General features: G+C 36.4%; 1 protein-coding gene across 1 annotated transcript in view; it reads left to right on the top strand.

The window, feature by feature from the left end:
• The window catches only part of LOC103776107 (chromosome unknown open reading frame, human C16orf62), a gene marked incomplete at its 3' end in the record, with an annotated part of 43086 nt that extends 24562 nt beyond the window's left edge, over nt 1–18524 (top strand). The window contains 8 exon segments of the mRNA XM_008943603.1: nt 1–74; nt 2248–2311; nt 4281–4379; nt 5160–5237; nt 6368–6482; nt 16014–16153; nt 17073–17238; nt 18406–18524. The exon segment at nt 1–74 is cut by the window's left edge and continues 15 nt beyond it. Coding sequence (XP_008941851.1) covers nt 1–74; nt 2248–2311; nt 4281–4379; nt 5160–5237; nt 6368–6482; nt 16014–16153; nt 17073–17238; nt 18406–18524 — 855 coding nt within the window.
• Between the last annotated feature and the right edge of the window lie 414 nt (nt 18525–18938).

The following is an 18938-nucleotide window of genomic DNA, read 5'->3' as shown; positions in this document are numbered from 1 at the left end:
CAGGAATCGACAAGGGATCCTGTTATACTCAATGCTCTCCTGCATATCTGCAAGACAATGCATGATTCTGTGAAGTAAGATCTAATTAGTCATATTAATAATCATGGTTGATGCAAAGTTTGGCTGCTTTGTGTACAGTTTCACACTTGTGAGGCTGTTTGTTTTATGGTGGATTAAGACATGAATCCAATTAGTGCTGAGGGAAGAGCTGTGCAGTGAAGTAGCTGCATGTACCATTTACTCTTTAATTACTGATGTATTTTGAATACTGAAGCAGAATTTTAAAAGGAAACTGGCAATGGTTTTGTAGAGTTCTCTAGTGAAGCAGACACTAAACAATCCAGTCTTTTGAAAATACCTTTGAGAGTGAAACCAATGTAATCTTTGAGTTATCATGAATAAAACAATTTTTGAGATTTGAGTCAATATGTAGCTATTAAAGCACAGATTGCTATACTCAGTTATACCCTTTTGGGGGCCACTTTTTTCAGCTGTTACAAAGGGGTGTGAAATTTTTGAAAGGACACATGGAAGATCTCTAGGAGCTTGAGTAGGGGAAGCTAGAGCAGAGGAGAAGCTCTTGAACCATCTACATCTTACCCCCAGATCCTCCCCTTAATTTTGAGTGCTGAGGTAGCAGGGGATCCTGGGTGCCCTGCTCCACCCTCACTGTTTGAATAGCAGTTGTGGAAAACTATTGTGGTTTGTAAGTAACTTGCAAAAATCACACAGAAGTCTGTCTGACTGAAAATAGAGCCAGAATCACAGTGCTGCACATTTTAGATCTTAAGAGCAAAGATATCCTTTTAGCTTCTGATTTGGGCTGAGTAGAATTGTTAAGGGCACTATTTCTTATGGCACTCTGAGCCCAGAGCCTCTTAGTATGGCAGACACTGTGAAGGAACTTGAAACTTTCTCAGCTTTGCTATGCCATGAATGCAAGATTTATTACCAATAAAGAAGTCAAATTTGGCATGTAATTCCAATTTGTACCAGCTAGAGTGCTTTATTTTGGGTTAGAGCACCTTATTTGACTGTATCTTGAGCTAAAAATCACTTTAACCTTTAAATAGAACAATATATTGAAGCTAAAACAGCTTATTTTAAAAAATCAGACCATTTATGGGTATCCATATTTGGTGCTTCCACTGACATTTTGCCAGAACAATTTGATAGTTTACTGGGATCCTTAAAATCCCTTAAAGTAGCAGATCTTTTAGCTGAGATAGGATGATGTTCATTACGGTTGTGTTGTGCTATCTCTTATTGCCAAATCATCATAAATTCTAACTATTTTAAAGTAACTCCTGTGTCTTTTTTTACATCCTGGTTCAGGAAACTCCCAGCTCATTTTGTAGGTCTGGGTGACCCCTGTAACAGCTGTTGGAGGATAACAGCATTTAGACTGGTAGGGGTCTGATTCAGAATTGAACTGGAAACCTATAACTGACCCAGAGATCTCATTACAAGTCTCCTGAGCCTTTCAGAGCCCATCAGTTGACTCTTTTGATTGGCAGTGCACTAATGAGCTAATCATGCTGAGATTTTCTTTCCTCCTTTACTGAATTTGTATAACAAAACTATTGTTCTCTTCCCATCTGGTGTCTGAGTTAGGAAATTGGTAACTGATACACTAAAGGTCAAAGCTGGAGCCAAGTATATAATAATGGAAGGATTAAATTGTATTAGTTAATTGTAGTTTAACTTTTTGTTCGTTTGTTTTCAATGAAACAGGCTCGACTTACAGGATTTTCATGTGATGCAAATTTGTTTCAAATCAGATTTGGACTCTTGCTATAGAATAGGTATCTGTGATAATCTTGAAAAGAAACTCTTTTTATGTATCAGTTTAGTTCAGTTCTTACTAAAACATCAAAAAGGCAACACTGTAACAAGGTGATGATAATTTTTTAAATTATGTGGCAGGGTTAGTTAAAAAACAAAACCCCTCAAGCTAAAAACCCGAACAACCAATAAACTAATGTAGTTTCAAAAATGCATACATTATGACAGAAACTATTTAAAATGTATTTGAAAAGCTTTTCCCATTAAATAGGGTAAATTTCTTCTAAGAATAGATTTACTAATTTCTTTAGGTTTTTCTAATCAGTTCCAAAGTGGTCTTAGTGTGCAATAAATATTTACATGGACATAACATTATATAAATTAGTATGTATCACTTGAACCTTTGCAGATAAATAAGATCAGCAGTATTCTAAAATTTGCTGCATTCATTTTCTCTTGTAGTGCACTAACACTTGAGGATGAGAAAAGAATGTTAGCAGCTTTGATAAATGGATTCATAAAAATGGTGAGTGACAATTGTGTGCAACTGTTGGGGTGTACCTTATAGCTCAGATTTTCATGAGATCCCCAGGAGAATCAGGTGCCTGTGTATCTGAATCAGAGGCTCTCTGACTTGCTTAGAAGCACTGAAAACCCCAAACACTGTATTGTAGTGAAATAAATACGCCTGTGTTGAGAGAAATATCACAGTGTTGAAGCTGGCCTGGTGCAACGTGAAAGTTTAAAGTGCACGTTGTTTATTTATTTGGATTTTCTGCCAGTTTTTTTAATCTCATGTAAAACATGGTAAGTATTTAAAAGTTAAACGGCAATTAAAGTCTTGCCTATTACAGCTTCAGAGAGGTCACTGATTTGTGTGAATAAGGTTCTGCTTAATGAGCTCTAGTTATGTTACTCTCATCTCTGTTTAATTTACAAATAATATAATTTGTAGCATCAAATTAGTAGTCCCACAAAAACTGAAGTTGTGTTGACTTGAAATTAATTTTTAACCCTTCCCTCCCTCTCATCTCAATAAAATCTTTTGTTCTTGTCTGTTGTGTTTGACATGTCAAGTTGGTTTAGGGAGATGTTCTCATGCTTCTTTTATTTTCTAAACAGGTAGTCTCAATGCTTGACTTTTCTTTCACATAGAGCTGACAGGCTTTGTCTGTACTTGTCCTCTTTGTTCTTTCTTTCAGTTCTGTGCACTTAACTCTAGGTGGTGGCGTTGTGTTCAGCTGTAATAATTTGCTATTGGATATAATTTTGATTTTTAGGCTTCATATGCGGTATAATATTGTATATTTTCCTTTAGGAGGATTTCCCACATTGAATAATGTTTGATGTGGCTTTACTGTGTCTTGGTTTAAGGGGGAATAAAGAATCTTTTTTTACAAGTTATAGATTTTAAACTACCATGTTAAGTTGTGGAGGCAAAAGTAGTTGTAACAGTCCTCCTTACAGTCAGGGATTTTTGTGGAAAATTTTATATTTTTAGCGAAGGTTTCCTGAGACTAGGGCTCAAGAATCAGGAGTTGCACAAATAGAGGAGAGGCAAAGACAGTTGTCTGTAATGTAAGCAGCAGTCCTTTGTTTTCTGGTGTGGTTCCTTTGATCTGTCACTGTATGGATTAAATGTAATTTTAATTCTGTAAAAACTTCTTTTGCACGTGGCTTGAAAAATAATAAATAATGCAACCTTTACTTCTATTAGAAAAAAAAAAATCCATTTGAATACATAAATGTAAACTGCCTGGAGACTGTTTCTCTTCCCATGTTTTTAACTGACAGCTGAGACACTCCAGCTGACAGCACTTGGTTTTTGAAAATCTGGAGGGTTGGAAGTAGGTTGTTCTCACACAAGGCTTGATTTTTTACTCCTTTCCTGCCAGCATGCAAAGTTGCAGGCTTTTGCCATGCTATGTAGGCATGTCTATACCCGCCAAACTCAAGGAAAAGCTGCTTTCCTTACTGGTATACCTAGTTAGGAAAATGCTAATTTCTCTTGGAGGCCCTTCATCAACCAGTAATTACAGGAATCTGATTACAGATTCACTGATCTATTTTTTTCTTGTTTGGTTTGGTTTTGTTTGCTTTTTTAAATATTCTCTATACCAAGCCTTTTTCCCTATTCTGTGAAGAATCAAGAGTTTTGTTAGTTTTGAAAGCACTTCACAAATCTAGAATTTAAGGTTTTTTTTCTTGATGAATACCTGATCTGTAAATTAGAAGATCATGTGGAGTAATGGGCAAAAAAACTGCAGCAAAACGTATTAAGTTTCCCTGAAGGTTAACTATTGGAAAGCAGACAGTTAAGAGGACAGTGATACTCCAGGTGCTGTTTTGTTGGTAAGGGTGGAGGTTTTTTCTTGCCAACATACAGGGATTTTGACTTTTGAATATATGTGGTTTACCTTCATGCAACTTTGTATTTCTTAAAGTTAATGGCCTCAAATGGTAAAATCTGGTGTGGTGGGGTTTTTTTTTTGTAGGTTTCATTTGGCCGTGACTTTGAACAGCAGCTGAGTTTCTACGTTGAAGCCAGGTCAATGTTTTGCAATCTGGAGCCTGTTCTAGTCCAGCTGATTCATGTAAGCTACAATTTATCTACATTATCTTGATAGTATTTGCAGTTCTCCCATTCCCTGCCCAAATTATTGGTCTTTGTAAAAATAAATCTGAAGTCTTTTTTTATCAGGCGTTTTTAAAGTAGACTTTGATCTCATCTCTCATTTTATCACCCAAACCTTTCTGAAGTTCTTGCTTGACAGACATGCATGCTGTCATTACAGCAAAGATGACTGGCTATCTTGCAAGAGATTTCATGTCTAATAAAATAAATAGCACTTCTGTGCATTCAGAATTTGGGTTCTGTCTTCTGTAATCCTCTGTCTAGTAAAGATTAGACTGTGTCTGGCTGCAGATATAGGCAGAGTCCTGCTGTGTTTGGAAGGTCAGTCTCTTTTCTGTATCAAGTCACGTGTCAGGTAAGCATTAGCTGCACCTGATTTGTTTGCAACTTTGTATCTTCTCTTAATTCCTTTTATTATTTTGGTTTTGATTTTTTAATAAGTGTGTTAGCAATAAATTATTTTACCAGGAGGGAGGTGATGATAGCACTATAGCTGGGAAGCAAGGGGTGATTTAAAGCCTTGAATAAATCAACAAGTCTACCTTCACAAACCTTCAGAATTATATTTGCTTTAAGGAACAGTCACTAAAATTCTCCAAGTAAAAAATGAATAGTACAGTGAGGACATGCCATATTGGGGGCCATTCTGATAGCTCTTTTCTCTAAATATATGCAGAAAAACATGCAGTTTATTTGCTGCTGACCTAATAAATCTTTTGCTTTTGTTTTTTATGTGTAGTCTGTGAACCAGCTAGCAATGGAGACAAGAAGGGTGATGAAAGGAAATCATTCCAGAAAGACTGCTGCATTTGTCAGGGTAGGTCTGACTCTAATAAGCTTTGAGCCTGCCTTCTTAGCAGATACTACTATCTGCTGCTGCCTAAGTGTATGATTTTTGCAAAACTGGTATGTTAGTATTTTTTGACACTGTTTGTAGTCTCCTTACCTTGATCTTCACTCTCTAAAGGCAAATGCTTCCATTTAAGAAGAAGAAGACCCAAAGCATCTAGTAGCAGTTTAGTGTTAAAAAAAGACCAGCAAGATTGACTCTCTCTCCAAAGGAAGGTTCCTTGGAGAGGTGTTTGTGTGAATTCTAGAAAGCACAGATTTTCAAATTATATTTGAAATAAAATACTTAATTTTGTTGTAACTCAGTCACAAAGAGAATGTGAAATAGAGGGAAAAGATTGTTTGAACTTCTGTCTCATGATATCAGTGTTTATATGCTGAAATCAATATCTGAATTTCAAATGAAGTTGCTCATTTTGGCTTTAGTGCCTCTGAGTCTTTATCGAGTCAAATAAGCTTTGAACTATGCGTGGACTATGCAAGTTACTTGTGTTATTCTCTTCTCACCTGAAATACAGCAGCTAAGACCTCTTCATGTGTTGGGAAGGTGTTTTCGTATGTTACCATTAACAAATGTTTTTTTGTTAATGGCATCTCTGTGTGATGGTCTGGACAAAGGATATCTAGGGTGACACTGGCTGATGTCTGTTTGTGTAGGAGTTACTTACTCTATCTAGGTGTTTGGGCTTCTCCAGAAGGTCTAAAGCTGCAGCATGCTGTACCTGCTTTGACCAGTTTGACAGATGGCTTGCTCCCGAGGACAAGTAGTCTGCCTTTCCAGTGGATTTTGGTCTTGAGCTGAAAGTTAGTTGCCTGAGGAGAGGGGACATTTTTGAGCTAGAGTCAGCTTTGAGCTAATCTACTACTACCACTACTACTAATTATCAATAATAATAATAAATATTGTCAATAATTATAACATAATAATGAATAATTTGAAATTTATTATTTTGGACTTCACATAATGTTTGATTTTATTGAAAGTCCTTCCCAAAAATGACTTACAAATTTTGACTCCTACTTGTGTATAAAATCAGTAATGATGCTGTAACTGTGAGTTAGAAATTTTCTTCAGTTTCATTTTTTAATTTACTTTAGGCTTGTGTTGCCTTCTGCTTCATTACAATTCCCTCTCTGAGTGGTATCTTCACACAGCTTAATCTGTATCTACACTCTGGACAGGTTGCTCTGGCAAATCAGTGCCTTTCACAAGGTAAGGCATGAATTTGTCTACTTGAAAGTTCTCCTATTTCAGAAGTATTTCTAACTATGAATAATAGCTTCATTGAAATCATAAGCCATATAAGTGTATTTATGAAGTCATCAAAATACAGCCCTGTTTCAAGCACTGTTACAGTGAAAACTTGTCATATTAAAGCAACTCTTAAATTCGAACACTAATCCTGTGATCTAAAAAGGCAGCTATGACTCTAACTGACATAGTTATGGCTATGAGGTATGTTGTCCTAAATTACTTAGATATTATGGAAAGCATAGAATGTTTTTCTAATGCATAATTATGCAAGCACTCAAATCACAAATGATGTGCTTTATTATGACTGTGGAAAAAAACTAGTTCATCTGTCTGCTTTGCAGACTGACAAAATCCTGTGACAAGCTGGACAAGAATTGAAACTTAGGTCAATGACACCAGAAACTTGCTATCAAAGCACATGTGTGATAAATGCTTGGATAAGAAAATATGCCACTATATCAGAGTGAAACTGTGGAGTAATACCAGATAATATGAAGGTTGAAAAATATTTTTTCTTTTTTTTTTGATCTGAATTATTGATTGAACCAGGGCCTGAGTACAGGTTTTAGCTATTGGGTTAGCTCAGTCTTAAGTAATTGGAAATTCTGACAATAGTGATTTGGGGAAAAAAAATTTAGCTACTCTGGCACCAAAAGGAATATTAAGCCTGTATCACCATGTGATATGAACGGGAACAACATCATATTAAAAGTGGAATACAGTTACCTATTCTGAAAGTCGTCTTATACTTTTAACTGTTTGCACTATCTTTTTTTTCCTTTTTAAAGTGATGTCATTCTACTTGGTTTTGCCATTTTAATACTGACTTAAAATGCTTGCTTTCCAATGTTAAATGCTTTTTCTTTACATGTTTTCAGTGGAGCTGTGAGAGTAATAAATTGGATTACTTTGCAACATCTTTTGTTGTGGCTGTTAATTCTTTGTTTTAGCTCTGTGCTTCTTCACGAGGGCTTGTTTTCCAAGCTCTACATTTACCAGTAAGTTCCAGCTGCACAAACAAGCTGATTTAGGAAGCTGATTTAGGATGCTGATTAAGATTTTTTAGTACAGGGTGACTGTTGTATTTCTTTGTTTTGGTTCTGATGCTGCCCATACAGCAAAGCAGAGGGATTTAGAGTAAAGCTGGCTGTTGTGTGCAAGTATGTTGTGCAAATAAAAGATCCGCAAAGTCTGTTGTTGTGCAATTAGTACTATGCAATTTCTTTGTAGATAACAGAGTTTACAAAAAATGGACTAGTTTTTTCTCCCTGTGGTGTTTCGTTTAATTGACCAGTTTACGTTATCCCTTCTGTCAATTTTTGTTTATGTTGCTGTCTTGCAGTACATCTCTTGTTGGAAGAAAACCCAGAGCAGTTTTTTTTGTAATATTGTCTTTTGATGACTATGCCCTGCCTGTGTTGGGACCAATTATGTGATTTAATAACCTTTCATTTTATAAACTGGTTCTCCACTATTTTTTGTGATCAAAATCTTGTCTGAGTGAAACTCCTGGGCCTCAACAATTATCCAGATTTTTCAGTGGGAGAGTTTATAAATGTGCACAGCTGTTGTTTGACATGTGAGCACAGTGCACTCACTAAACAATGAACAGGATCCCCCTTCTGAAATTTTTTAAGGTAGCAGGTATATGCAAAGTATTAGGAAGTCTGCTTCTAAAGCATGTATTTATTAACCACTGTCTCCTGAACTGTAGACCCACAAGTTAGAGAGAAGAGCATTTGGTCCATGCCAGCTTTTGTTGAAATTAAACATATGCAAAACTCTGGTGTTGAGTAACTCACTTCATTTACCAAGGTTTTAGTGTTATACACTTTTTTGCCTCCTTGGAAAAGCATAATTTGTATTCCGAGACATGACACTTGCATAAGCAATTTACCATGTGTTAACCAATTAGGCAACAGTGACATCAGTCTTAAGAAATTTTTCATGAACTGTCTTTGCATATTCTGATGTATTATAGCTGGATGATGTGTCCTTGAAAGTTACTTTTAACAGTTTAATCTGAATCTCAACTGAATGCGTTTCATCTGTATAAGTAGTACTGATTAATTCATAACAGCAAATTTAAATCCTGTCAGTTAACTGAGTTAACTGATGCCAATTAGATGCTGATCTACTAAAACCAATGCAGCATGAAGTGAAGTTTTAAGAGCATGAAATTAAAGATAGCATTAGCTAGGAAGTAAAATTGTGCCTTGTGTAACCTTTATTTCATGCTGATTTGGATTAGCTTAATCAGTTTAAAATTGGGACGAGAAATAAAACTGAAAGGTAATGTACCTGATCTGATAAGCCAGTCAGTAGTAGGGCATGCATCTGTCCACATGCATGCAGTTTATCTTTAAAGATTCCAGCTGTTGTTTTTAGTGAGTTATATTCTTTGATTTTTTTTTTTTTTTAAAGTTACTACAGGGAGTCTAGCTGCTTCAGTGAGTTGTTTTCACTTAAAAATATAACAAAATTAAATTTCACAGGACTTCTGTTTGCAATAGGAAGATTTATCTAAATTGTCAGTGTGTCTATCTTGAAAATGGAGTAAAATTACCTGCTGGGGTAGATAAGGGGAGTTGAAAACATTCCTTCTTCATAAAGATGATGTGCAGGTCATAACAGTAAATAAAGTTTGCCAGTCTGATGATTGCTGTCATAAACTACTAACGACTGGACAGCCACAGCTAATCTGCTTATAACTGGAGGAGTTTGGGGTTTGCCTCATTCCCAGTCTCCAGGGGCATTGGTGGCAGAACATCAGGCCTAGTGTCTCATTGTTCCAGTTTCCTCTATCAAATCAGAGCCTTACCTGATGGAATTTGGAACTCTGTTAATCAAAGCAGCCCTGTGATGCTTGTTTGAGTTCACCCAAATACTTCAGTATTAGAAAAATATAATTGTAATTTTTCTCGGAATATATTTTCTTTAATACAGTAAAATTGGGTCAGAAATACAAATTTATAGGCTCATGAAAAGTCCAGTATTTACAGTGATGAACATCTGTCCAGGTGTGCTGTTCAACATGTATTAAACATGATAATTGTCTCTTTTTGTATGCAATTCCCTAGAGTTGCTTTGAAGAAAATGAATCTGTAATTATGTTCAGAATGTTTTAGGTGATGTCCTGGGTGAATAGTTTGTACCTCTGGAGAGCCTGTTAAGGGCCCACCTTAGAAAGGAAGATGCTAGATTTTACAGAGATGTGCTTTTCTTTTTTTTTTTTTTTTTTTCAAACTGAGCCACAGAACAGTGCATGCTGCCAAAATAGAATAGTAAATTCTCATCAGTCATGCTTTCTGTCACAGGGAGTGCTTGGACTAAATTGAGATTAAATGCATGCTCCACTGTGTCACTCTTCTGGATTTTTGAGATATAGATATTACTTTACTTGCACATGTTTCCTCCCCATGGAAGTGCTGCTTTTGCCTGTCAAAAAACAGAGAGCACTATTTTTTTAACTGTTGGTCACAGCATTCGGCAGGTGGGTAGACATGATGCAACTTGCTGGTAATGTGTGTTGAGCAGCTTTTTTAGTTTAAAGGCTTTGAAATCCTTGCCTCACTTCAGAAGTAACATGCTGAGTGAATAAAGCAATTCAACTGATTTTGTGTGACTAATTTCAGTGGGGTATTGTCAAATAAAAAGCTATGAAATTGGAGAGTCTTTGTACCCCAAATCATCAGAGACAGATCTTTAGTTTTTTAGCAAATGCATATTTTAACTCTGGAGCATATAGTGCTTAATGTACTTCTAGATATTTGTTCTGTTCTTCAAATGTAGCTGAAACACAGTTTCAAAAGGATTACAAAAGGAATTTACATTCTACTTTGGAAAATGTTAATTTTCCATTAATTTTCTCTAAATATGACAGACTTCAGCCATGCTTTGTAGAAAGTGTGGTATTGAATATCTAATAAGTAATTTTTAATCTTAGTCTAATAATGTTTTGGTGTATTTTCTCAGTAGCATTAGATAACAATTTTTATTATTCCTTCCTAATCTACTAAAAATCTTTATAGATCTGAAGAATATGAATAGAATATAAAGAGAGAGAATTTGAGGTAAAGAATTTAGAGAAATAAGAACCCAAAGTGATTTTCTCAGTTACAGATTTTGGGACTGCTTGGCTCACGCTTCACTGGTGAGATTGGTATATGCTGTTGCTGTTAACTTTTTAAATATTAATTGCCTTGAAGGCAGCAAGGTAGCCTTGGGAGAAATTCATTAAGTACTGTGTTCCTTACTAGTGATACTAAATGTGGCTTTATTTGAACAAAATTATGACTTGTACTGTTATCTGGGATTTCCACAGCTGGAAGCTTCACCTGTTCACTGAGCTTTTTCTTGTTCCTCTCTTTATTCCAGCCAATAGCTTTTTTTTATGATGTAAGACAGATGACATCTCTGTAAACTTTTCAGACTAGCATTTCATATCGGTTTGTCAGTTCTTCAAGTCTGTCTAGACCATGACCTGTTTTTGGAAGTGTCTAGTATCATCTACTAAGGGAACATACAGGAAACAATAATATAGAATGATGCTTCCTAGCTTTCAGCTGTAGGTGATCTCAATACATCCTTCAACAAAGGCTGCTTATGGACCATGCTGTTTATTAAATAGATGGACAAATCCATAGGAATTCAATTTTTTTAATCAGTTTTTACTTTTTGGCCTTTGTAACTTCATGTGACAGTGAGTTCCACAGTTACATGCTACTTGGATATCTACTACGTAGGGATTTATTTCTGTATGTTTTTTAAATGTTAGCTGAGTTTTTCAGTACATGCAGCTGATCTACTAGTGATACTGTGAAAAATTCAGTTCTTCTGGATTCATTTTCTGCATGGTACCTATGAGATAGAGTTGATAAGTTCCTGAAGAATTTGTGTCAGTTTGGCCTTTTCTAATAAGGAAATGATTCCTTGCCTTAGCACCTTTTTAATCTTCTTTTTATCCTTTTGGAAATTGGAAGATCACAGAATCACAGAATCAGAACTGTATTCCAGCTATACAGAACAAGTATAGAAGTGATACAGTGACACCTCAGGTTTCCATTACTGTCTTAATAATTCTTATATTTGCCTTGCCTTTTCAAAATCTGTTTAGGATGTAGTTTTCAGGAAACTATGATGACTAAAATCTTTCATGAGTGTAAATAGCCTGTATAGAGACCATCTTTCTACAGTTATACCAAGGGCTGTTCCTTTCCCTGCGTGCCTTACTAATATTAGATTTCATCTGTTGCTTTATTGCTCAGAATCATGAGACCCATCTGTGATTCTTTGCAGTCATGTTCCAGACTAGTCTGCAAACACTGTCACCTCCCAGCTCATTGTAAGGACATGTCTTTCTGCAAAACCTGAAGGCACACAATAATTGTTTCAATCCACTGTAAAAATTTTTATTGCTGCTTATGAATACAACATCTTGTATTTAGTGTTCTTGCTCATACTGTATGATCTCCCTCTATGAATCTTCCATTCCACTTATGTTTCTATGCCTTTGGATGTAATAAGGACTTGCTAGTAATCTATAATCAAGTTATTCCTAAAACTAGTACTAGCAAGCTTCATCCACATTATTAGCTGCAGTAAAGTTATAGTATGAAATAGTATGAATTTACATAGTACATTCCAGTTCACAAAGCAGCAGCATGTTCATTCACTTATGTCATCTTTATTACTTCAAATAATTCCTTGTAGTTTCTGGATTGGCAATGATGTATTTTAAGACAAAGATTGTGCAACAGCTCAAGGGGAAAACACATTTCAAAAATGTGGCAAAACTCTTACAGTGACCTCATCAATGTAAGGGGGAGGAGTGCTTGATCATTAAAGCAGTAATGTCTTAATTCATTTAACAGAAAAAAACACCGAAAAAACCCAAGCTTGCTTTCCATTAATTTTTTGCACTGGAGTATGAGGCTTCATTAAATTTCCTACATCTGTCGGATGTGGAAGCAACATCTTTGGAGTAATAAATTATGCTTGACAGTGTTGTAGGACACGAAGGTGACATGGATGCAGAAGACTTTGTACAGTCCCTGGTTTTGTCCTTTGGGTGGACTTAGCCTTGTGTAATTATATCTATGACTAAAAATAGTTTGTGTAGGTATGTCAAGCTCACTCCCTTTTGCTCTTTGAATGTGGACTTAAGAAGCTTGTTTTCCCATCTCTAATGGCTTTGTTCCTCCTTGGTTTTTTTGCCTGCCTGAAATATTAAGTTAGTGCAGTTTAATTGACTACCATAGATGCAGCAAATACAATGTAAGCTAAATTTTTATATGTAGAGAGATTGATGCATAGAAATATATGGAGGTACATACATATAAATGTGTGTGTGTACCATTGTGAATTTTGACAACAGCACAACATTCAATACCAATTTCACTTGCTTTTTCTGTAAGAGGGTATTACTGGAAGTGCTGACTTGGATATCCAAGACACTTAAGTTTCTGTAGCCTGAAGGTCAGCATGTATGCTCAAGGGAAAGATTTATAGGATTATGGTCAACCAAAATGAAGGAGCTGCTGTGAAAGGATAAGTTTAGCGAAGCATGAAGTATGTCATGTTCGGAGCACTGCACAAGATATTAACGCCAGTCTGGGAAGGCTTTATCATGATGATTTGTTGTAATGCGTAGGCTGCTCTCCCCTTATCCAACTTCACAGTGACTCTAGAAGCAGTATCGTACTTCAGGCACATAAGAAAAGAACATACTTCACCAGAAAGTCTTTTTTTTTTTTTTTTTTTTTTTTAGTTGAGAACGTGGCATTGTGGGTTTTGGTGCTCTTTAAGTGGTTCATTATACCTTTTGGAAGCCAAGAAAAGTGGGTGTATTGTTTTCTCTTGAAACATATCTACAGTAATAGCCTTGCAAACTGACTTTTAGAAGTTACAGAGAAAGCACTAATGTGTAACTTCATAATTAGTGTAATTCAGAATTAAATACTGATGCTCATTTCATATGTGTTAAGAAAATAGCACATCTGTGACAACCTATTTGGTGAACATTCCTCCAAACTCAGAGCATGTGATGCACATGACACCTCTCCACGTGTGAATAGCATGGTAGTGTTTGGAGGACAGTTTTCTGCAAATTCTCCAATAAAACCTTTGCATTAATGTGAATTTATTTTTGCTTCTTATAAGACACATATACCTTGGATGTGCTTTTAGTGTTTCAGTGTAAGAACCATTTTATGGTTAGCACAGATTAGTTGGATTCGTAGCAAAATGAACGTATTCTCCTTTGCCAGTACTTGTGGATGTACCAAAGAAAATATCTCTATATTAATAGGAAATACTGATTGTTTTTATGCTTTATTAAAGAATTAAAACTGTGATGGCAAGAGCTCCACGTTCACCCTGTTGTGCTGAGATAGCAACAGTCTGGAGGGGCTTGCACAGCAACCACAGCCCTGCGGCAGTGGCGAGGCGAGGGCAGGGAGGCAGCAGCTTGCTGACTGCTGTGGGTAGGGAAGAAGAAGAAGGTGGGAGTGGAGAGGAGTTTGTGGCAGCACGGGCAGGGCTGCTGAGCTGGATGGGCCTCTCCTCCTTGCCTACAGCACTTGCCTGCAGAGGAGCTGAGCTTGCTGCTCTCACGAGCAGGTGTATGGAGGGAGCTCATGTCTCTGAATGTGTTCAACCAGGTGAGAAGGCAGCTTTCATTCACAGCAGTGGCAGGAGTCAAGAAGAGTAAATTGGATCAAATTGCTGTTATCCACAGTGAAGATAAGGAGTTCAGGTCTGTGCTATGGCAAAAATTTAGAGGAGAACATTTAGGACTGTAACTGCAGAGAGAGCAGGCAGTAAACTGAGGTGAGGTACTTGGCAGCTCTTTCTGTTTCATTGCGGAGATTGATTGCTGCACAGATCATTCCTGGCTCATTATGAAATAAGTTAAGAAGGCAGGAGTATTCTCTGCACAGACATGGGTACTTTGGTATGCAGACTATTTTATGAGACACATTTTTTCATTTGTTTGGTCACATGTTTTTATTATATGGTGATGTGGGGCATGCACTTTTTTTCTGCTGAGACAACTGTGAAAGTGACAGCAATCCATGTACTTGTGCTAGAGTGAACATCTGCTGCTGCTTTACTTCCTCTAACAAAGCTCAGAGAAAGATTACTTGCCTACCATTTAGTTAACTGAGTAAACTTTTATGTTGTGAAAGAATGTTTTTTATTTATTTTAAACATCAAAATAAATGTCTGGAATAGAAGGAAGTGTGACATTTGAGTGAAAGGGTCTGCATTCTAAGCACTGAAATGTTCAGAAGGGCTTGAGCAGTTGTGTGCTGAAAAGAAATGAGTCCAGAAGAATTACAGTTTTTCCAAAGCACATGTTTCCCTGGTATTCCTCATAAGCTTAAATTAGATATCAGTTGGTACTATATTTAGTAAATTTGCTTGGAGTCTCATGTGCTCAAATGAATTTTTCCAGGGCAAGCAGCACTCCTGGAAGTGCCCATGCATGCCTGTTAGTGATATCTTCATCCCGGCCATGTAACACCTCTTGGCTTTCACCAAAGGTTCTCTTTTTCTCATTGCTAAAATTTGATTTCATGTCCTCAATCTCTGTTCCTGTAAAATAAAGATATAGTATTAATTCTGAAGGATGTTTTCATGGCTAAATGTCTTGAGTGAGATTTGGATACTTTGAAATGTAGCAAAGAAAGTACAATAGAATGATGCTGTCAGAAATTTTTTTTGTGAACTCTTGGCATTTATAGGGGTAAGAAGAAAAGTCTGGGGGTTTTTTGGTGTGTTTTTTTTTTATTTGTGAGTATTAACTTAATAATCTAAGGAATAGATGTTCTAGTGCTTGTTTGTTTGTTTTTTGTAGGATTAGATATATAGTAAAGAGTTATGAAAAACCTCTTAGTAGCTATTTTGCCAAGGCAATCATGATGGATGGTTTCTGAAATTCCTGTATTGTGATTCTTGGAAAGAATCATCTAAGTAGCCAGCAATACCTCTATATTAAAATACTAATGCTATTAGTATTTTAGTTTTAATGACTGTAAATGTTTAGAGAAATATCTGTACTTCCTTATAGCTTTAACAGTGTTTTGTGAACAAATTCATGAGCAAGCTAGCATGATCTTCCCCCCCCTTTGAATTCTTTACTCTCCTTGCATAAGCACTTCTTAAGCCAATTTTGAATCATATGTTAATTTTATTTTATTATATATGCAATATATTTGAAACAGTGGTGTTCTCTTGTTAAGCAAAGGCAAAGAACTGTAATTTCAGAAGTCTGAAGTGGTGTGGTGACTTCTTTTGAACAAACAGCATCACTGGAATCGCCACATATTGACTGCTGAGTCTTGAGCTTCTTTGCAGTTAAGCATACGCGTTTGCTCTAGTCTACTCAAAACAAACCTGAAGCAATCACTGGGCCACAGGCAGGACTGCCATCACAGTTGGAATGATAATACAACAACTGGGGTTTTTTTTGTTGTTGTTTTGTAGCTGATGCTCTTTTCAAAGCTGCAGTGAGCCTTGTTCCTGAAGTGCCAAAAATGATCAGTGTAGATGGAAAGATGCGACCTTCTGATGCCTTCCTCCTGGAATTCCTTTGTAACTTTTTTTCCACATTATTAGTTGTTCCGGTAAGTTATGTGTGTATGAATAGCACATAGGCTGGTAGATTATTTTGAATTTCCTATTTAAAAATTTAGAGTAAACAGAGCTTTTGGGACTGGGAGATGGAGTGGTTAGTTTTCCATGAGCAAACTGAACTGATTTGCTCATTGTCTGCAGAATCACTCACCACAGTGCAAACTTTGGAGCAGAACAATTGTTTGAAGGTAGAGGTACAGCACTGACTCTTTCAGCAGCACCTTTCTCAAGATTTCACTGCAGTGGAAACCTCCTGCTGTGAACAGCTCTAGTCCTCTCTGAACCATGCGTGTTCAGCAGTGTGGAGGTGCTGTGTGGTTAGAAGGGAAGGGCTAACGGCCACTGTGACGTGTCATTGCTGTCCACTGACTGCTGGGTGCAGTACTAAAACTGCTTTCAGAAACTCACAGCTTATGTAAAGCAGATGTCTTTATATTCCTTTCATATTAAAACTTTGTAACTTTGACTTCCCAATGTAGGTGTTCTTCTGTAACTTGTAATTATATGAGTGATATACTTGTTTCTGTAGCTTACCAACATTATTTTAATTAAATCTACCCAGTGTGTTTAATTTTAGAGGCTTAGCTGTTAAGAAGCTGACAATTTGGTACTATTCCGCCATGACTAGAAAAAAAAGCATTTCAAAGTTTGCCTGTGGAGGCTGCCTGGATCAAGGTTATGATTATGGGTCAAATGGGCATTTTAGAAGGAAACTGGAAGAAAATTTTAAAAGCATTTGCAGGAAGCACAGTTTAGAGAAGTAGTTGTTGGCTTTAATTGGAGTTTTTGCTTTTATAGAGCTAATATTGTACCTCTAAACCCCTGAATGACTGCAGGTAATCACATTTTTGTTTGGATGTTGTTGGTTTTGACTTTTTTTTTTTTTTTTTTTTTTTTTTTTTCCTGTAGGACCATCCAGAACAAGGAGTGTTGTTTCTTGTGCGGGGATTACTAAATGTGATCCAGGATTATACTTGGGAGGATAACAGTGATGACAAAGTCAGGATTTATACTAATGTTTTGCATCTGCTGTCTGCCATGACTCAAGAAGCATATATCTACCATGTAGATAAAGGTAAAACATAAGGGTGGCTCTGGATCCTTGTGTTCCACCATCCAATTTGTAGTATTGTGTTATCACTGCACCTAGTTCATGAAGGTCAGTGGTAGTCAATCTTACGGAACGGATTATTTTCCTATGCAGGTCCAGATATTGTAACTTAAAATAATCAGAGGAGTAGCTCCCGAACAGATGTACAGTCTGTTCTTTGAAGTGTGCACAGTGGTTTACTTTGTTTCTGGTGGTGTTGGTGCAAATACTTAGAACTGTGGATTTTTCAAGTAAATATTAGAACTTTAGACATATGGAGGGTTTTCATTTAGTCTAAAATATCAACTTGATTTATACTTGTTGGTGTTTCATTCAAATTTATTAACTCCTGTTTTAAAAACAATGTCTAGTCTTCATTATTTAAATTATGCGTTTGCTGTTTTGAAAGCAGGCTTTCAGTTTTGGAAACTGTAGTGGTAATATAAAAAACTCTTCAGAATAGCTAGAAAAATATTCTAAAGATTCTGCATTTTAGAAAATGGCTGTAGTCTTTTTGTAATAACATTTTGATATGTTATAAACTTGGAGTGTTAGCCTTCTGATAATAGAGAGGTAAGGTAGCATAATATTTGAGTCTTTTAGAGCCAACTAGCAAGATTAGTTAGTCTGAGAGGCCAGGCTAGTTTGGCTTTTTCTTTTAGCTGCACAGGACTTTCACAAGGAGACAGGCTGAAACATATTTTGCAGTTCTTCTGGAGAATAGTCTGTCAGAGTTATCAACCATGACGAAGTATCTCTTGCAGTTAGCAACACAGAAAGAAGTTGTCTGTTGAACAACAACTCCGTAGTAAATCTGCTGTTCAAATTCTGTAAGGAAGCATGGTTTAGCTGCTTGCTCTTTGACTCCATTTTTTATATGACCAAAATAGCTGCATAATCCTGAGATAAGAAATCTAAATTAATCAGATTTCAATGGAGAGAAGCATGGAAATATAAATTAGTAATTTTTTCACTGTAGTTGGATGATGGTTTTCTTTCTAGGTGGACCAGGTACCTTAGCTTCTTAAAATGAAGATACATAAATATGAAGATAGATACAAAAATGGGAAAAAAAAAAAAAAGTTGGTGTTTTCAGCAGCAAACAAATGCATAGCTCTTTAGCCAGACCTAAGCTTGAATTTATCTCTGCAGTTGATTCCAATGATACCCTGTATGGTGGAGACTCCAAGTTCCTGGCTGAAATTAATAAACTCTGTGAAACAGTGATAGCACAGATCCTGGATCATCTGAAAAACCTTGGAAAGGAAGAGGTATGTTCTTACTCAGCTTGATTCAATACAAAACCAAAACTACATTGGAGTTGAATAAACAAGACCACCTTCTTGGCCAGGCATTGGTCTTTCAGAACACTTCAGGAATCTTACAGTAAGAGAAAATTAGTAATTTTACTTATTTAAAAAGTGAATCAATTACATAAGTGGGGTTGTGGTGGAGAGACCTAATGATTTGAAAGAGATCATATAGCAATTCTAATACATTTTTGAGATGTAAGGAAAAAAAAAAATTACCTGCTTATCTGTATGTTTGTACATGGGTAGGCTGGTAGAAGGGACAACAGTAGAAGCTAGGCTGGTGTACCCCGTGGTATCAGCTGTGGCAGTGCACCAAAGGATATGATTCTGCTGCAGCACAGAATGAGGATTGCAGAGCAGCACTGTGAGGTT

This window comes from Merops nubicus, unplaced genomic scaffold, assembly GCF_000691845.1.
Source record: "Merops nubicus isolate BGI_N331 unplaced genomic scaffold, ASM69184v1 scaffold30747, whole genome shotgun sequence".
In the NCBI taxonomy this organism is placed as follows: Eukaryota; Metazoa; Chordata; class Aves; order Coraciiformes; family Meropidae; genus Merops; species Merops nubicus.
Note: the sequence above shows the minus strand (reverse complement) of the source record. Positions and strands in the feature narration are given on the sequence as shown.